Below are 18,876 nucleotides of genomic sequence, written 5' to 3' on the forward strand. Positions count from 1 at the left end.
TCCTGCATCTCAGATATTTACATGACAATTCATAACAGTAGCAAAATTACAGTTGTGAAGTAGCAACCAAAATAATGTTATGGTTGGGGGTCACCACAACTGTATTAAAGGGTTGCGGCATTAGGAAGGTTGAGAAATACTGGCTTATAGGATCCCTAGAGCTCCCAAATAGGATCCCTAGAGCTCCCAAAGTGCACGATGGGCTCACATAATGAGAAATGGAGGTGGATAAAAGAATTGTGAAAGTATGTGCCATCTTTTCCAGTAGGCTGGACCTGCAGGTTGCACTCCAAACCACTAAGTAGAGAGAGAGAGAGATGTGGAAGACATATGCACACAAACAGACATGCATGTGGATGGATCATGCCTTTTTCCTTCCGTATCACACTAGATGCAAACAATACCTGTCGTGGCTATTGCATTTATGGGTTGGGAACGCCGTCCACTGGTAACTCCATAGAGATCAATGTAATACTCCATGCCTTCCTTCAGCCCTATTATGTCCTGGGTGCGTTCGTGGCCTGGCACAATGAGCTCCAGAGGGTCTGAGAGTATGTTGGCAGCCCTGATTTTAAGAACAAAACTATCAAAGGCGCCGTCGTCTGCTGTCCAAGAAAGACGGAAGCCATGTGGTGTAGCATCGGACACCAACAGGTTGTCCACTTCTGGTTCTGCTTCTGAAATTGGAAGGGAGGGAAAAAAGAAAGGAGGAGAAATATGAGAGATTGCCAAGGAAGCAGAAGGGAAACTCCGGAAGGGTCTGCCGCATCAGATTAGGATGTGAAGGTTTCAGCCACAAATCCAAAGAAGGGGAAAGAGTTGGTTGGCTATCCAAAAGAAGAAAAATGCACCAAGAGGTTAAGAGTGAGACACAATCCAATCCAAAGATATGGGTAGAGGTGTAGTGACTCTCCAAGGACCCCCAAGCAACCTCTATAAAGGAAAAACAAAAAGATACCATGCAATATTAAACATGCTGGTAGTAAGCCTTGATGTTCATTTGTTCTCTGTCTTCCATTGGATTCACCTAATCGGATTAAAGGGAAAATATGCACAAAGTGCTTGGATGTTCCTTTCCTAACCTCATGTCAATGTGGTCGGTCCTTGTGTCTATCCATGTCTCTGCCTATGTACATCTAATGTTTCTAATTCTCTTTGTGCATCTTGTCCCCTTGGTTGATACAACTGGGTTTGTGGTATTACACAAACATCTATAGTTACTTGTCTCCAAGAGTGGATTTTCCCAGTTCTGAATAAACAGCTGTATTCCGAAACGGCAAGTTCTTATGTGGTTTTTTTTCTAATCTGAGCCAAACTACCTGACTAGGGATGGTTAGGGTGGGTCGGAATCTTCGTAATTCGGAATAAATTCAGAAAGATTTGCTTTTTGAAGTGATTTCGAAGTTTTTAAGGAAACCGGAAGTCCCGTTGCCCTTCTGAAGCTTTTTCCGCCATTTCTGTTACGAAGCAGTGAGTCGGAAATGATTCAGCTTTCCCCCTCGCTTCTAGTTTCGAGCCTGGGAAGTGTTTTAAACCAGACTGGATGAATTTCCTGCCTTTCCTCTCCCCTCGCTTCTGATCTCCAGCCTGGGAAGCATTTTAAAACAAACTGGATGGATTTCCTGCCTTTTCTCTCCCTTCACTTCTGGTCTCGAGCCTGGGAAGTGCTTTAAACCAGAGTGGATGAATTTCCTGCCTTTCCTCTCCCCTCACTTCTGGTCTCGAGCCTGGGAAGTGCTTTAAACCAGAGTGGATGAATTTCCTGCCTTTCCTCTCCCCTCACTTCTGGTCTCGAGCCTGGGAAGTGCTTTAAACCAGAGTGGATGAATTTCCTGCCTTTCCTCTCCCCTCACTTCTGGTCTCAAGCCTGGGAAGCGTTTTAAACCAGAGTGGATGAATTTCCTGCCTTTCCTCTCCCCTCGCGTCCCATCTCCAGCCTGGGAAGCATTTTAAAACAAACTGGATGGATTTCCTGCCTTTTCTCTCCCCTCACTTCTGGTCTCGAGCCTGGGAAGCATTTTAAACCAGATTGGATGAATTTCCTGCCTTTCCTCTCCCCTCGCTTCCGATCTCCAGCCTGGGAAGCATTTTAAAACAAACTGGATGGATTTCCTGCCTTTTCTCTCCCCTCACTTCTGGTCTCGAGCCTGGGAAGCGTTTTAAACCAGACTGGATAAATTTCCTGCCTTTCCTCTCCCCTCGCTTCTGATCTCAAGTCTGGGAAGCGTTTTAAACCAGAGTGGATGAATTTCCTGCCTTTTCTCTCCCCTCACTTCTGGTCTCGAGCCTGGGAAGTGTTTTAAACCAGAGTGGATGAATTTCCTGCCTTTCCGCTCCCCGCGCTTCCGATCTCCAGCCTGGGAAGAATTTTAAAACAAACTGGATGGATTTCCTGCCTTTCCTCTCCCCTCACTTCTGGTCTCGAGCCTGGGAAGTGTTTTAAACCAGACTGGATGAATTTCCTGCCTTTCCTCTCCCCTCGCTTCCGATCTCCAGCCTGGGAAGCATTTTAAAACAAACTGGATGGATTTCCTGCCTTTTTTCTCACCTCTCTTCTGGTCTCGAGCCTTGGAAGTGTTTTAAACCAGAGTGGATGAATTTCCTCCCTTTGCTTCCCACCCTTCTGGAGTAAAACAACTACTTTCATAGCAAAGACCACCCAATGAAATGGGAAATAACACTTTCAAACCATTAAGGAAGGATTTGGAAGTCTCGGAAGTTTCGAAAAGTTTTGAATTTTCTTTTCTGTGAAAATCGGAATTCACTTCTGAATTGAACCACCAGTGCTCCCTATATCCAAAATGAGTTTTGAACCATTTTTTTTTGGATCAAACAAGCCTATACCTGACTGTATGGACCAAAATAGGAAATTGAGTAGTCTTCAAGGACAGCATCTAATTGTTGTCCATCACAAGACTACTAATCCAGTTCTTGTCAATCTTTCTCAGTGTGGCTCATTGTAAATTGGTTAAATATAGTCTGCTGGATAGGTTTCTAACCCATTAAAGAAAGGAAGCAATACAATTTGATGAAGTTCTAGTTAGATACATTGGGAGAAGAACCTCGTTCTGGGCTTTAGCACAGCAGGTTAACTGCCGGCTGCCATAAATCTTGCCAACCAAAAGGTTGACAATTTGAAGCCTGGGTCAGGGTGAGTTCCTGGCCTTCAGCCTAGCTTCTGCCTGCCTAGCAGATCGAAAACAGCAATTGTGAGTAGATAAATAAAAGGTAAACGTTTTCACCTGACGTTAAGTCCAGTCGTGTCCGACTCTGGGGTGTGGTGCTCATCTCCATTTCTAAGCTGAAGAGCCAGCGTTGTCCGTAGACACCTCCAAGGTCATGTGGCCAGCTTGACTGCATGGAGCGCCGTTCCCTTCCCACTGGATCTACTCACATTGTATGTTTTCGAACTGCTAGGTTGGCAGAAGCTGGGGCTGACAGTGGAAGCTTACGTCGCTCCCCAGATTCAAACCTGCAACCTTTCGGTCAACAAGTTTAGCAGCTCAGTGGTTCAACCCACTGCGCCACTGGGGACTCATTGAGTAGATAAATAGGTATCGCTTTAAAGCGGGGAGGTATTTAAGGCACCAATAAGGTGATCCATTCCAAGTCCCCTTTGAGGTGAGAAGAGTAGAATGTAAATATTGTAAATAGATTCCTTTTCACTTAGCTGCATCACCACCTTTCCAATCCCTTGGTCCTAACCAGAAAAATGGACAAGGTAGCTCACCTAAGGCCACCAACCTCCAATTTCAGACTTAGCCTGATCCATCATACCACTCCTTATGTCCTTCCAAGTGGAAGGAGCTAAATGAAGCTCTGCCAATCTAGTATTAGACTTTGGAATGGTGTCAGTTACAAAGGTCTCTGCATCACAGATGCCTCCCATCTTTATCTATTGGACTTCTGCTTTACTAATCAGAGTCTGAGCAAAGAGTTAGAGAAGTGTGACAAGCGGAATCCAGTTAAACCTACATCTAAGTATGGGTGGGCATGTAATGACACGGTTAAGAACTAGAGAGTCACTAAGATCTTCTCGAAATAGAACCAATATGGTGAGGATAAAAAAAGAGAAGTTGGGAACGCCAAGATATGTTAACTTACGTATTCTGATCAAGAATGTCATCCAACTCAGATTTCTACAGTATGGAATTCAGCACTGTTTCAGCATATCAAACTAAATACATAACTGGGTTGTTGTAGGTTTTTTCGGGCTATATGGCCATGGTCTAGAGGCATTCTCTCCTGATGTTTCGCCTTCATCTATGGCAAGCATCCTCAGAGGTAGTGAGGTCACTACCTTTGAGGATGCTTGCCATAGATGCAGGCGAAACATCAGGTGAGAATGCCTCTAGACCATGGTCATATAGTCCGAAAAAACCTACAACAACCCAGTGATTCCGGCCATGAAAGCCTTCGACAATACATTAAATACATAATCATATTGTTCTATTAAATTATTAAATGCCACCAGTGTGCAATGTAGTTTAGGCTTAGCACAGCAGGCCAAATCACTCTGCTGAAGAAAAATCCTGCCAATCGAAAGTTCGGCAGTTTGAGTCCGGGTCGGGGTGAGTACCTGCTGTTAGCCCCAGCTCACTTGTCCACCTAACAGGTCAAAAAAAGAAATGTGAGTAGATAAAATAGGTACAGATTTTAGAGGGGAGGTAATAAAGGTGCCCTTAAGGACATCGATCAGAAGAAAGCTCCTTGGCATGGAAGATGGAGTGACAGTACCCACTCACGCACCCACACGTGGCTGGAGCCAAGAACAGCATCCAAGATGCCAAAAATAAGTTGGAAAAACTGCCTTTACCCCTCTTTGTGTGATCTGTGCTTGTTAATTGTATAATCAGCATTGAATGTTTCCGTATGTATATTCTGTAAACCTCTCTGAGTCCCATTTGGGGTGAGAAGGGCAGGGTGTGCTGGTATGGCTGTACCAGGAGCTCCAACTTCTTTTTCTTTCTTTGAGTGTTTGCATGTATTCCAAGCTTCCATGCATTTTGCAATAAGGTGGCTTCCCTTGGTTTGCAATTATAGGGCCAATGACCCATCAATCATCATTAGGTTCTTTAGTTCCGCCCCTTTTTCTGGGTTTAGGAGGGAAAAAGGGGACCTCTAGTTCAGTTCACACAGAGAAGCCTTTCGTACAGGACGTGAATCAGTTCCACCTGTAGAAAGCTTCGTCTTTTACAGCTTTTGCTGGGGGAATTTAGTCCCACAGCTCTACAGAGAACTACAGCTCTTTTGCTGGGGGGGGGGGGGGGGAATTCAGTCCCACAGCTCTACAGAGAAGCATAGCTTTTGCTGGGGGGATCCAATCCCACAGCTCTACAGCCAGCCTTCACTGGGAATTGAAGACATTCTTTCCTCTTGGAAATCTACAAAAGGACTCTATTTGGTAAGGACCACTCATGGCAGCCATAACGCAATTTGGACTGGGTGTAGGTTCCCACGCCAGCAGAGCCTAAGACAGACTGACCAGGTAGAGGTCAATCATCTACCAAGAAGCATAGCTTTTGCTGGGGGGATCTAGTCCCACAGCTCTACAGCCAGCCTTCACTGGGAATTGAAGACCTTCTTTCCTCTTGGAAAGAGGATTTCCCTGATAGTAAAGAAAAGGTTCATGAAGATAGCTGCCTGTCCCTTGTGGACAAGATTAAGAAAGCCACCAGTTGATTCAAAGCCTTGAAGTATTTGTTTGATTTACTGAAGACCTAAGCAATAATAAAGAACTTGGTTAAACTTTCCAAGTTTCTAAAGACTTTGTTTGGGGAAAACCAAAGGGCCTCTAATCCGAGGCACCCCGGGCATCCTGTTGGGCATACAGAACATGTCCTGTCTATAGACTCTTTCACAAGCCCAGCGTGTGACAGCACACAGGGTATAAATACTGTAAATAAATAAATACAGTGTATAGCCAACTTTTGTTTCAAATCCATGGCCAAGGTTCGACTGTATACTCTGAAGACAGATGACACATCAACTTTACTGACACTGACACCAAGTTTCGACCCAGTTAATATATGTAATTTTAATTTAAAAACTGATGTTTGCTGACTTCAAGTTGACTGTAAAAAGGTGGGTCATAAAATAATCGAACAAAATTATTTCCAGTGGAGTTCAATGCAGCTGGATATTTTGATTTGTAAGGAAGATTAAAAAAAAAACATAGCTGGCAATTAGGCCTGGGTAACAACGCAAAAATTTGGTTTTGTAATCGTTTTGTAATTGGGGTGTTTTTTTGTTTCGTTATTTAAAATAATTACAAAATTTTCCCCCAAAAAAGTTCGGTATTTACGAAATTTCGTAAATATTTACAAAACATTTTGTAAAGATGGCGCCCTTTTTTTTTCAATATTTTTAAAATATTTTTTAAATTTAATTATTAATTTAGTAGAATAGGGAGGAGAAATTAAAATTATTATTATTAAATTTAAATTATTATTAAGGAGGGAAGGCAGGCACTCACTCTGGCGGGCCCTCTCGCTCGCCGCTCGCTCGCCGCTCGCTCGCCCCTCTCGCTCGCCGCTTGTGGGGTTCAGAACGCTCTTTGATTGCAGGTGAACCATAAATCCCCGTAACTAAAACTCCCAAATGTCAAGGTCTATTTCCCGCAAACTCCATCTGTGTTCATATTTGGGTGTATATTGAGTGCTTTTGCCAAGTGTGGTCCAGATCCATCATTGTTTGAGTCCCTCTCACTCTCCGCTCGCCCGCCCCTCTCGCTCTCCGCTCACTCGCCCCTCTCGCTCTCCGCTCGCCCGCCCCTCTTGCTCTCCGCTCGCTCGCCCCTATCGCTCTCCGCTCCCTCGCCCCTCTCGCTCTCCGCTCACTCACCCCTCTCGCTCTCCGCTCTCTCGCCCCTCTCGCTCGCCGCTCTCTCGCCCCTCTCGCTCGGCTCGCCGCTCTCTCGCCCCTCTCGCTCGCCGCTCTCTCGCCCCTCTCGCTCGGCTCGCCGCTCGCTCGCCCCTCTCGCTCTCCGCTCGCTCACCCCTCTCGCTGGCCAAGTGTGGTCCAGATCCATCATTGTTTGAGTCTGTAGTGGTCTCTGGATGTAGGTGAACTACAACTCCAAAACTGAAGGTCAATGGCCCACCAAGCCCTTCCCTGACAGATGGCCATCCAGCCTCTGTTTCAAAGAGTCTCCACCGCACTCCCTCTGGGGCAGAGAGTTTCACAGCTGAATGGCTCTCACCGTCGCCACTCGCTCGCCCCTCTCGCTCGCCCTCTCCCTCGCTTGCTCAGCCGGCAGAGCTCCCAGCAACCATCGGCAGGCGGCCATCTTACGTATTTCCGAAATGGACGGAAATACAAATTTTTTTGGCGCCTGCCGTTTCGATATTTAAAAACACTTCCAGGTTAAAAAAAAAGTTTTGTTATCGTTTCGTAATTCAAAAAATAACGAATTTTTAACGAATTAATGAATTAACGAAACGAATAGCCCAGCCCTACTGGCAATGGATGACTTGATGGTGTGTACGAATCTTACACATAGGAATATTATGGAGGATCAGGCACATGAAAGCCAAAGATCAATGAAATCTGTGACACTGAAGAATACTACAAGTGCGTGATAATTCCTCTTTCAAAGAGTGAGACACTACCACTAATCTCATTCTATTTTTAAAGCCTCTTGCAATGGCTTTACATATGCAGTGAACAACTGCATTGCATCCTGTCGGATCCCTAACATCTGGAGGAAAGCAAGTCATAGTACATAGCAGATTATGACACTGTAAATCATTACCATTTCCTGAGAAAAATATATAATATCACAAAGCACTACCACTTCATCTGCATCATAGGAAATCTGCTACAAAACAGGAGCTTTTTTGTTGAGTTCCAGGGCCAGAGAAGCAGGTGGCAAAAATAGAAGAGCGGTCTGCCTCAGGGGAGCGTGCTTGCTCCATCAATGTTTAACATTTGCACAAATGGTCAGCCACTGCCAGAAGGGACAGAGAGTTTCCTCTATGCTGATGATCATGCCATCACCATTCAAGAAAGGAGCTTTGAAATCGTTGAATAGAAGCTCTTTGAAGCTTTAAGTGCTCTTACTGCCTATTACGGGAAAAACTAGCTGATTCCTAATCAATCTAAAATGCAGACATGTGCTTTTCACCTTAAGAACAGACAAGCATCTCAAGCTCTGAGGATGACCTGGAAAGGAATCCCACTGGAGCATTGCAGCGCACCCAAATACCTGGGAGTCACTCTGGACTGTGGTCTGACTTACAAGAAGTACTGCTTGAATATCAAGCAAAAAATAGGTGCTAGAAATAATCATAAAACCATATAGCTGGAAGAGACTTCATGGGCCATCCAGTCCAACCCCATTCTGCCAAGAAGCCGGAAAATCGCATTCAAAGCACCTCCAACAGATGGCTATCCAGCCTCTGTTTAAAAGGCTCCAAAGAAGGAGCCTCCATCACACTCTGGGGCAGAGAGTTCCACTGCTGAACAGCTCTCACAATCAGGAATTTCTTCCTAATGTTCAGATGGAATCTCCTTTCTTGTAGTTTGAAGCCATTATTCCGCCTCCTAGTGTCCAGGGCAGCAGAAATCTCTAAGCCCGCAATGCAATGGCATCAAAAGATGATTTAATGCTCTTCTAAGTGTATCAGTGATTTCAAGAACATATAGAATCATTGAATCATAGAGTTGGAAGAGACCTCATGGGCCATCTAGTCCAACTCCATTCTAACAAGAAGCAGGAAAATCGTGTTCAAAGCACCCCCAACAGATGGCCATACAGCCTCTGTTTAAAAGCCTCTGAAGAAGGAGCCTGCCACCACACTTTGGGGCAGAGAGTTCCACGACTGAACAGCTCTCACAATCAGGAAGTTCTTCCTAAGGTTCAGATGGAATCTCCTTTCTTGTTTCTTGCTCCGTGTCCTAATACCCAGGGCAGCAGAAAACAACACTGCTCCCTCCTCCTTATGACTTTCTCTCACATATGTATACATGGCTATCATGTCTCCTCCCAGCCTTCTCTTCTTCAGGCTAAACATGCCCAGCTCTTTAAGCCGCTCCTCATAGGGCTTGTTCTCCAGACCCTTGATCATTTTAGTCACCATCCTCTGGATACATTCCAGCTTGTCAATTGTGGTGCCCAGAATTGGACACAATATTCCAGGTGTGGTCTAACCAAGGCAGAATAGAGCATGGGGAGCATGACTTCCCCGAATCTAGACGTTAGACTCCTACTGATGCGGGTCAAAATTCCATTGGCTTTTTTTGCCACCGCATCACATTGTTGGCTCATGTTTAACTTATTGTCCACGAGGACCCCAAGATCTATTTCACACGTACTATTGTTATTTTGGAATTATCCAAGTAGGAACTTGATTGATATTCAGGAAGACAGATAACTCCTTTTTGTGTGCTGTCTATGCAAGCTGTCTTTTCAAAGGGTTGTTGTAGGTCCCACCCTGGTCATTCCACAGATATATAAACCCTTTTTCCTAGTTCCAACAGACCTCACTACCTCTGAGGATGCTTGCCATAGATGCAGGCAAAACATCAGGAGAGAATGCCTCTAGATCATGGCCACATAGCCTGAAAAAACCTACAACAACCCAATGATTCCGGCCATGAAAGCCTTCGACAATACATTGTCTTTTCAAAGTTGGAGAAGTACGGGAAGAAACGGGATTCATAGAATAAATAGGATTCTTCATATGGGATAACAAAAATGCCTGAACCCATTGATTTCAATGCAGTTTCTGTAGCTTTTTGCATTGTGGTCCTCTGAAAGACAGAAAGTAAACATCTCGAAAAATGAAGTCGTGTTAGTTGATGCACCAGAAGCCAGTGATGAGGAAAGCTAGGAATATTTGGCAAATGGGAACGAAATGAAGACTCTTCCAGAGAAGTATGAGTGAGCACAGGGGAAGGAAGGGAGTTGGGGGAGATCGTTGCGATTGGAAGAGAAATACCTGTTAAAGCAACAATACTTAAAGGTCTTGTTTGGCGACCATGGGCAAAGCCATAAAGCACAACCTCATAGCCAATGCCAGTAATGAGACCTCGAAGAGTCAGCTGATGTTGCGTTCCTGGAAGAATGAACTCCTGGGGGTCCAGCAGTTTGCCGGAATCCACCACGATCACTAGAAAGCTGTCAAAGGCATTCTGTGATGCCGTCCAAAAGACTGTAAATCCATATGGGTTAATATTTGAGACAGTGAGGTTTTCCAGTGGGGGCAAAGCCTCTGAAAGAAGGGAAAGACGTGAGAAACTCTGTGTTAGGAGTGATCAGGTGGTCACCCAAATAAATGACAGATTTTGGGGTGGAATGTATCAGATTTAGTATTAACTCATAAAGGACCCTCCAATGCTGACTATCTCTACTGAGTCACAGAGTGTGCAAGCAATTTACTGTATATACTCGAGTAGAAGCCTAATTTTTCAGCCTTTTTTTTAGGATGAAAAAGTTTCCCTCGGTTTATACTTGAGTCAAGGTTATTTATTATTTTATTCTATTATTATTATTATTATTATTATTATTATTATTATTATTTTACTTTATTATTGTTGTTAGAATTACATTTATTACTTTACACTATTATTACCGCTATTATTACATTTCTATTTATTATTATTATTATTATTATTATTTCATTTCTTATTTTACTCTTATTATTACTGGAAGGATACGTAAGCACATTTACGGCAGGTGCCCATGCTTTCTCTCCCGTGCCTGCATATCACACACACTTTCCAAAGCATTCTAAGGAAGAACGATGACCTCCTGGAGCTCCCTATCCTTCCTGGGCTTCCTTAAAAAAACCCTCTTTTTTCTTGACACGCTTCAATCTCCTTTCTGCTTAGGGTTTAGTGCTTTCAGGTGCCCATGCTTTCTCTTTGTGAATGTGGGCATGCCCAGCTGTGGGCCTGCATGCCACACACACTTTCCAAGGCATTCTAAGGAAGAGCAATGGCCTCCTGGAGCTTCCTATCCTTCCTGGGCTTCCTTAAAAAACCCATCTTTTTTCTTGACATGCTTCAATCTCCTTTCTGCTTTGGGTTTAGTGCTTTCTTACAGCTGTTTCTACTTTCTACTCTAGAGGAGAGGTAACTGATAGTAGTTTTCAGGGAATGAGGGTTTCTTTTTATTTGCTGGGAGATTAATACACAAAGATTAAACTGTGCTGAAAAGCAGACGAGGAGCTGAGATTGGCTCCTGCTTGCTTTAGTTGTGGGCGGGTTTTCGTAATGGGAGAGCCCTTACCATTTCATGCTTCCAAAGGTACCAAATGGGCTTCAAGTACCGGAGGAAACAGGATTCGTGCACAACTCTAATGGACACAGTCTATGACTTACCCACCTCTATTTTAGCCCCTCCACTTGCCACAAGTTTCCATAAATTCTTCAATCTCTCCCCCCCCCCCCTGTTTTTAGACTTTTTTTCAGATTTGAGAGGGCTGAAACAGTGATATGATTCCTGGAGACCTCTATATTATTGATCAAAAATATTTGGGAGAGATGGGAGGGTAGGCTACGAAGGTCCAGGGGATGAAGATAGGCCATATAAGGCCCATGAACAACCTAATTTCCTCCCATTATAAAGCAATGCTAATTAATATTGTTTTACACTATATTCTTATTTTTTTTTTGAAAAAAATTCTTAACAATTGTACTGCATCATGAGCCTTGTAGTCCCCAGTACTTATGGAAATAATAGGCTTTAAAGGCCTTGTTGCTGTAGCTCATTCAACAATAAGTCTATGGGAAAGACATAATTGGGGGAAGGGTGAAAATGTCATTTTTAAAAATAAAATTGATACCTTTCATCACTAGAGAGATGAGGGGATCAGACGGCCCCTCATCTGTGGTTGTGCCCTGAATGTTTATATCATAGTCAGTGTAATCTACCGAGCCTGAGATGAGAGTTTCGGGAGCTTCTTCTGAGGCAGGAAGCTCCAGATGCTCTTGAGATAGATAAGAATCTCTAATATTTACAGCCAACTTGGGAAGAGGCTCATCCCTTGCAGTCCAGGAGAGGTTGAAGGTGTTGGCATTAGCGTTTGTGAATGTGGGCATGCCCAGCTGTGGGTCGGACTCTGAAGTAGAGAAAGGGACATAAATCAGAGAGAAAGAGGCATTACTTGTGGAAAGCAGAAAAATGTGGATCGTGTTTCATCCAAAAAATTAAAATATTTAGCAAATTATTTCATGACTTCTCATTGGTCAATTCATAGTCAAATATGATTGTTGATATTGAATGCATGCACTCATATCCTCCTAGACTAGAACTGTCATATGAATGGTGTATGTCAGTGACCATCCAAAGTCATGGTTGTCCAACCACTAAATTCATAGTTGGAGATTGTTATCAAATAACGTTGGATACATTACTCATCTAGAGGAGCTTTCATCTTCTCTTGAGAAAATAGATGGATATGAGTTGGAGAAAAGCAAGAAGTGAGAGGCTACTCACAGCTATGCTTTGGATTGCACCCATTGTGCAAATGTATTTATTTTTTTATCTTGCCTTTCTCCTGATGGCAGCTAAATGCTGCTTGAATGACCACAATTAAGGACTCATGCTCGAATTGTCTTCATGCTGCATGATGGTGACCAGAAGTGTTTCTGTCTCGCTGCCATGTTGCACATGACCAGCAAAATACGTTCAACGAGAGCACAAGTTCCCGTGAAGATCAAATAGAATACATAGGAAAGAGATGACAAGCAAGGTTCTCTCAGACCGACATGCAAACTGGAATTGGTTTCCTCTGCGCATGTGCTCCATCTGAGCATTTTGAAAGCATGCTTTGTTGCATGCAGGACAGGCATATCAGCCCTTGGATCTTAAAGGGCCCTCCATGCAATGCAAGTCGAGAGCATCTCACGAGACAAGATTTAGAAGTACCAAATACTAAGAAAACTCTGGCAACCCTAGAAGAACATGGCTAGATTCCATGATCTAAGACATCGAAGACAAAAGTTGAAGTAGGAGTCGTTCAGGTTGACCTTCCAGAAAGAAAATGGCTGTATTTGCCATCCTAATTACTGTTTAGATCTCATTATATATGCAAAAGATCAGTCCAAAAAGATTTCAGGAAGATGTATGCACATCTCTTTGCTGATGCATTGAAAGACCAGGACCTGAGGACTCTTCTGAAATCAGTGGAAGACCCTTGATCTTCAGAGCATGCAGAGAACAAATTTTCAGAAAGTCAAGCATTTTGGAACATCTAGATGTCATGACGAGAAAGACAAGGCAGGCAAAAATGGAAGGAAAAGCAGAGCCAGGTACTGTGGATCAGGTTGACAGATGTTCCAGAAGAACCTCAAGTGGAACAAGTACATATACATGCATTTATACACACATATATGTACGTAGTATCGAAATGGTTGTCTATATATGCACACAGAAAAGAAGGAAGGTGGTGTAGATCAGTGTATGTGCATATATAAAAGAACCGATCAGGGTTCCAGACAGAAGATTTCCTTAATTGTGGGGACACATGAGTGTGACAACACAACTCCAATAAACAACACTCTTTTCAAATTGCAGAAGATGAGACGAGGAAGAGGTCATCTTGAGAGGATGGAAGCAAAATGAATCACCGGAAAAAAACAACAAATTGGAGAGGATATACCTGTGGTAGCCAGAGCAGTCAAGGTCTGGCTAATTTGCCCATCAACCAAGCCATGAAGCTGGAGATGATAACTAGAGGTTGGTCTTAGATTGGTGAGAACCAAGTTCCGGATGCTCCCTGGCACTGTGTGTAGCTGGGAGTCCAGAGACTGGTTGTTGGTGTTTCTAACCTCTAAGAGAAAATGATCAAAGGCAAAGTCCTGTGCTTTCCATCGGAGAGAGAGTCCATCAGAGGTAACATTTGAAATGGTCAGCTTGCTAAGCAGTGGTGCAGCTATTATGAGGAGGAAAGAGAAAAAAACAGAACACATGTTTGGATCAGCATTGGCAACACTTCTAAAAGCGGAGTACAAAACTGGAGGAAAAGATGAGGACCTTCCTCCCTTCTATAACAAAAGTTATAGTGTCCGTCAAAGAGAACTTGGCACAAACCAGTTGTCCAAGATGGTGGACCTCCAACTGAAGCTCAAGATGGCTCTTCTTAACATGAGAAACTCATATTTGTTTCCATACCAGAACTAAAGCTAACACACAAAACCTTCCCACATACAAGTCTATCTATCAATCAATTGATCGATCGATTGATTGATCAATGTATCGATCTATTGGCCATTGCCTTGTCTGTATCTTCTTTCTCTACCGCAAAACCACAAACTACACTGTTCTACAAATTTTCAGTTTTTCTCAGTTACGGAAACGAAATGTGCGGTTTCTTAATAAATTTAACATGCTGAATTCAAATATAATAATTAAATGTGTTCATTGGCTCTGGTTTTTATGCAACAGCTATTTCGATTTTCTCCACAATAGGTAATTCGTTAATATTATGATAATGCGCCTAACCTTACTGCATGTATATAAACCGTGAATATTTACTAAATTTTAGTCAAATTATATTGCCAATAGTTTATACATGAGAAATATTTATTTAATTAGTCTATTGTTTATGTGTGTGCAGCAAGAAACTATATTAGTAGGCCTAATGCAGTTGAAAAGTCTGAAAGTTTAAATGTCGCTTTAATCGTGACTTTAGTTTATATCCTGTTTGCTTCTCTTGACTTTTCTTTTGTATTCAAGGAAAGGATTGTCTCTTACAATGCTCCAGCAGGAGTCTGACAGCATTGACGGAGTCCATTGGCCTTGATATCTTTTTTCCATCATGCTTTATTTACACACGTGCGAAGCATTAACTACAGTCAAAAGAACAATGTAAAACGATGTTTAACGATACTGTCTCAGTCTTCAACTGACTGACCCTCACAGTTCAAAAGTCTGGCCTTATATAGGGCTTTCTGGCTTTTGCACACGGCACTAATACTGCGTCATCAAACTTTCTAGAATATTCTAGAATCTTCCATAGTGTAAGTCGCAACATGCATTTTTTCAACCATATGTGATCACGTGATTGCTTATATCATAAAAACTAGAGCCAATATACATTTTTAAATGTCATTTTCATTTTCAGCACCCCAAAATCATAAAAGAACAACTATTTTCAGGCCTGCAACTTTTTCTCCGTTGAACAGTGATAATAGATCAGAGCAAAGCTGATCCAATCCAGCATTATGTTGACTGATATACGGAGTTCAGCTGCGCCTGATAGAGGAGATGTTGTTGTTGTTTTTGTTGTCTTTCCCTATGCCATATCTTCTCCCTTTGGGGATTCATGTGTCTTACAAATTAAGTTGATTCCAGTCTCATTACAAACATACCAAAAGTCACGAATAAAATAGAAGTTATCAACAATATGATATACAGTATTCCCTCGCGGTTTCGCAGTTTGCTTCGCGCAGACTCGTTGTTTCGTGGGTTTTTTTAAAAAAAATGAATTTAAAATACAAGTAGCGAGGGAACACTGTATACCCATTACTAAAGTGTGTTGTTTCTCCAGCATAGATGCTCTGACACGATAAATAAATAAGCATAGATGCTTCCACAGACTTGTATATTTACAGTATAGTGTCCCTACATTGTGGTTTTTCACTTATCGCGGGTGGTCCTGGAACATAACCACCATGATAAGTGAGGGAACACTGAATTATAACCATACGACTAATTGCAATTGATGGCTACCATAACTATCATAAGTTTAGCCACACCTCTTCGAAATATGTCCAAGTGAATCCTAAAATTTATGAAGAAATATTTCGATCTGCTCTGAATCTCCCATTGTTCAGTTTCAGTGGATGATCTCAAATTCAAGCATTATGAGAGTGAGAATTGAAAAAGTGTATCTTTCTCTACTTCCTTCATATAATGCATAATTGTGTTCACATCTATCATGCCTGCCCTTATTTGCTTTTTCTCTAAGGTAAGCATGCCTATTTCTCTAAGGTAAGCATGCCTAAGGTAAGCATTTCCTCATAGCAGTGTTGCTCCATCATTTTGGTTATTATTTTCAGCATCTACAATATCCTTTCTCAAGAGTAATGACTCAAACCGTGCACACGGCTTTAGCACCGCAGGTTGACCGCCAGCTGCAGTAAATCTTGCCAACCAAAAGGGTGACAGTTCAAAGCCCAGGTCAGGGTGAGCTCCTGGCCATTTGCCCAGCTTCTTCTTATCTAGCAGTTTCGAAAAAAAAATCACGTGCGGGGAGGTATTTAAGGTACTTATAAGGAAATGCCAGAAAAATGCTGCTGGTTCGATCAAAGAGGAACAAAACCTCTTCGGTAGGGAAAGTGGAGCAACGGCACCCCCTGTGGCCAGAACAGAGCATAGCCTCCAAGATGCCGAAAGATGGGAAAGCCTATATATACATCTATCAATGCACTGTTGTCCATCTTGTCAGTGTATAGTGGCATTGAATGTTTGCTGTATATGTGTCATGTATCATGTTCTGCAGTTGATGGTGGTTGGTGGTGGTAGGCCTAGCAGTTGGTGATGGAAGGGTTAATGTAAGTCTTAGTTCCAAAAAGTTGAGTATTCTGTAAGTAAGAGTTCATGGGTGAAAGCAATTAAGGGTGGAGGTATGCAAGAGATGGGTTGCAGCTGGGTGTTTCTAGATATAAGGAGCTAGCCTTAGGACTGATCTTCGGGAGAAAAGTTTTATTTTGGTGGTAGATGCTGCTGGTTTCCCCCCAGGTTTGTGGATTTTCGGTGTCCTGACCTGTCTCCTGAACCTTTGGAATTCTGGAACCTTGAATCTTTGGACTGGCTTTTTACTACGGTATAGACTCTTGATCCCAGGACTTTGTTCATTGAACTCTCGGTGTTTGACCACTGGACTGGACCTTTTGACTACGGAGTATCTTGAACCTGCTGTTTTTGTTTTATATTCTGTGTCTGAGTGCAATCTTTATGTTTTATATTTGGACTATTAAAACAGCCACAAAGTAAGTGCTGTTTTAATTAAACTGCTTGATACAAACTGGGTATTTGTTTGGTTCATCTCTACCTTAATAAGGCAGAGCCCTATATGTGTTCTGTGATCCGATCTGAGTCCACTTCGGAGTGAGAAGGGTGGAATATAAATACTGTAAATAAACATAAATTTGTATCAAGACACTACATCTAGTATGATAGACCTCTGTTACATACCCAATTATTTCTATCCCCTATATGTCCACTAAACTGAAATACTCAGCTGTTGTAATCTTTCCATAGGGATGTAGTTGTCTACCTTTTGGCTGTGTATTTCCACCTTTCCATAAAAGGCAACAGAAGGCAAATGTAATTTAATAGAAAGGAGGCTAGGAAGGGTCCTGGAAAGAAAACTGCAAAGGAAACAAAGCATGCATTAGCATATGTGGTATCAGAGATCATATACCTGTAGTAGCTGCAGCAGTCAGTGTCTGAGACCGGAAACCATTAGTGACTCCATAGAGGTAGATAATGAAATCAGTTTTGGGGGACAACCCTGAGATATGTGCAGTTCTCAAATTGCCAGAGACATTATACACCTTGGGCTCCAGCAACCTGTTGGAATCAATAATCTCAATGGTAAACATCTTGAAGGCTTGGTTGGTGGCCGTCCAGGAAAGGTTGAAGCTTTCAGGGGTGATGCCCGAAATGGTTAGATCACCAACGTCTGGTTTGGTGGCTAAAGAAGAGGGAAAAAAACATTGACTTTGTGTGTGAGAGAGAATTTGAAGCCTGATCCATGTTCCCAATTTGCGAAGCAGGAGATGGAACGGAGAGACGAGTCAAGCAAGAAAGAAGTGAGGAAGCTGCAATAGAGATGCGACCCTAAAAGGAAGACATTCATCAAGGTCATGCAAAACAAAGCATGATGCAGCCTAGCTTGCTACAGAAGATGAAGAAACTCTTTTTCGACCATATCTTACAAAGAAATGCTATATCAGTAATGGTTAGGTGCAGTGAATTAAGGGATAACTTGGCTTAGGCCAGAGAACTTAGGTTCAGAAGTGATGCTTCTCTGAGACAGATATTATTATTTGGTTGCTGTGAGTTTTCTGAGCTGTATGGCCAAGTTCCGGAAGCATTCTCTCAAGACGTTTCACCCACATCTATCGTAAGCATCCTCAGAGGTTGTAAGGTCTGGTGGAAACTAGGCAAGTAGGGTTTAAATACCTGTGGAATAATATCCAGGATGAGAGAAAGAACTCTTGTTTGTTGGAGGCCAATGCGAATGTCCCCCTACCTGGGGGAATCCTTTGTTGGGAGGTGTTAGCCAGCCCTGATTGTTTGTTGGGCTAACAATTGGCCACATGATTAGCATTGAATAACCATGCAGCTTCAAAGCCTGGCTGCTTTCTGCCTGGGGGAATCCTTTGTTGGGAGGTGTTAGCCGGCCCTGATTGTTTGTTGGGCTAACAATTGGCCACATGATTAGCATTGAAGAGCCATGCAGCTTCAAAGCCTGGCTGCTTCCTGCCTGGGGGAATCCTTTGTTGGGTGGTGTTAGCCGGCCCTGATTGTTTGTTGGGCTAACACCTTCCAACAAAAGATTCCCCCAGGCAGGAAGCAGTCAGGCTTTGAAGCTGCAAGGCTATTCAATGCTAATCATGTGGCCAATTGCAACATTCACACTTGCCACAGACAGACAAGAGTTCTTTCTCCCACCCTGGACATCATTCCATGGATATATAAACCCCACTTGCCTAGTTTCCAATGGACTTCACAAACTCTGAGGATGCCTGTCACAGATGTGGGCGAAACATTGGGAGAGAATGCTTCTGGAATATGGCCATACAGCCCAGAAAACTCACAGCAACCCAGTGATTTTGGCAATGAAAGCCTTCGATAACTCAGTATTATTATTATTATTATTATTATTATTATTATTATTATTGGGAGCAACAGTGAAA

The 18,876-nt window shown here is 42.8% G+C and overlaps 1 protein-coding gene across 5 annotated transcripts in view; it reads right to left on the reverse strand.

Moving 5' to 3' along the window:
• TNC (tenascin C) overlaps positions 1-18,876 on the reverse strand; it is a 114,262-nt gene that overhangs the window by 30,907 nt on the left and 64,479 nt on the right. The window contains exons 12-16 of one of the 5 annotated variants that reach the window (XM_067471881.1): positions 17,376-17,648; positions 13,608-13,880; positions 11,790-12,065; positions 9,942-10,214; positions 405-677 (exon numbers count right to left, since the gene is read on the reverse strand). The exons of 1 other annotated variant lie outside the window; for it this stretch is intronic. In XM_067471881.1, coding sequence (XP_067327982.1) covers positions 405-677; positions 9,942-10,214; positions 11,790-12,065; positions 13,608-13,880; positions 17,376-17,648 — 1,368 coding nt within the window. The remainder of the gene's footprint in view (positions 1-404; positions 678-9,941; positions 10,215-11,789; positions 12,066-13,607; positions 13,881-17,375; positions 17,649-18,876) is intronic. 3 more of the 5 variants (XM_067471882.1, XM_067471883.1, XM_067471884.1) reach the window with 3 other exon arrangements.

Source organism: Anolis sagrei, chromosome 11, assembly GCF_037176765.1.
Source record: "Anolis sagrei isolate rAnoSag1 chromosome 11, rAnoSag1.mat, whole genome shotgun sequence".
Classification (NCBI taxonomy): Eukaryota; Metazoa; Chordata; class Lepidosauria; order Squamata; family Dactyloidae; genus Anolis; species Anolis sagrei.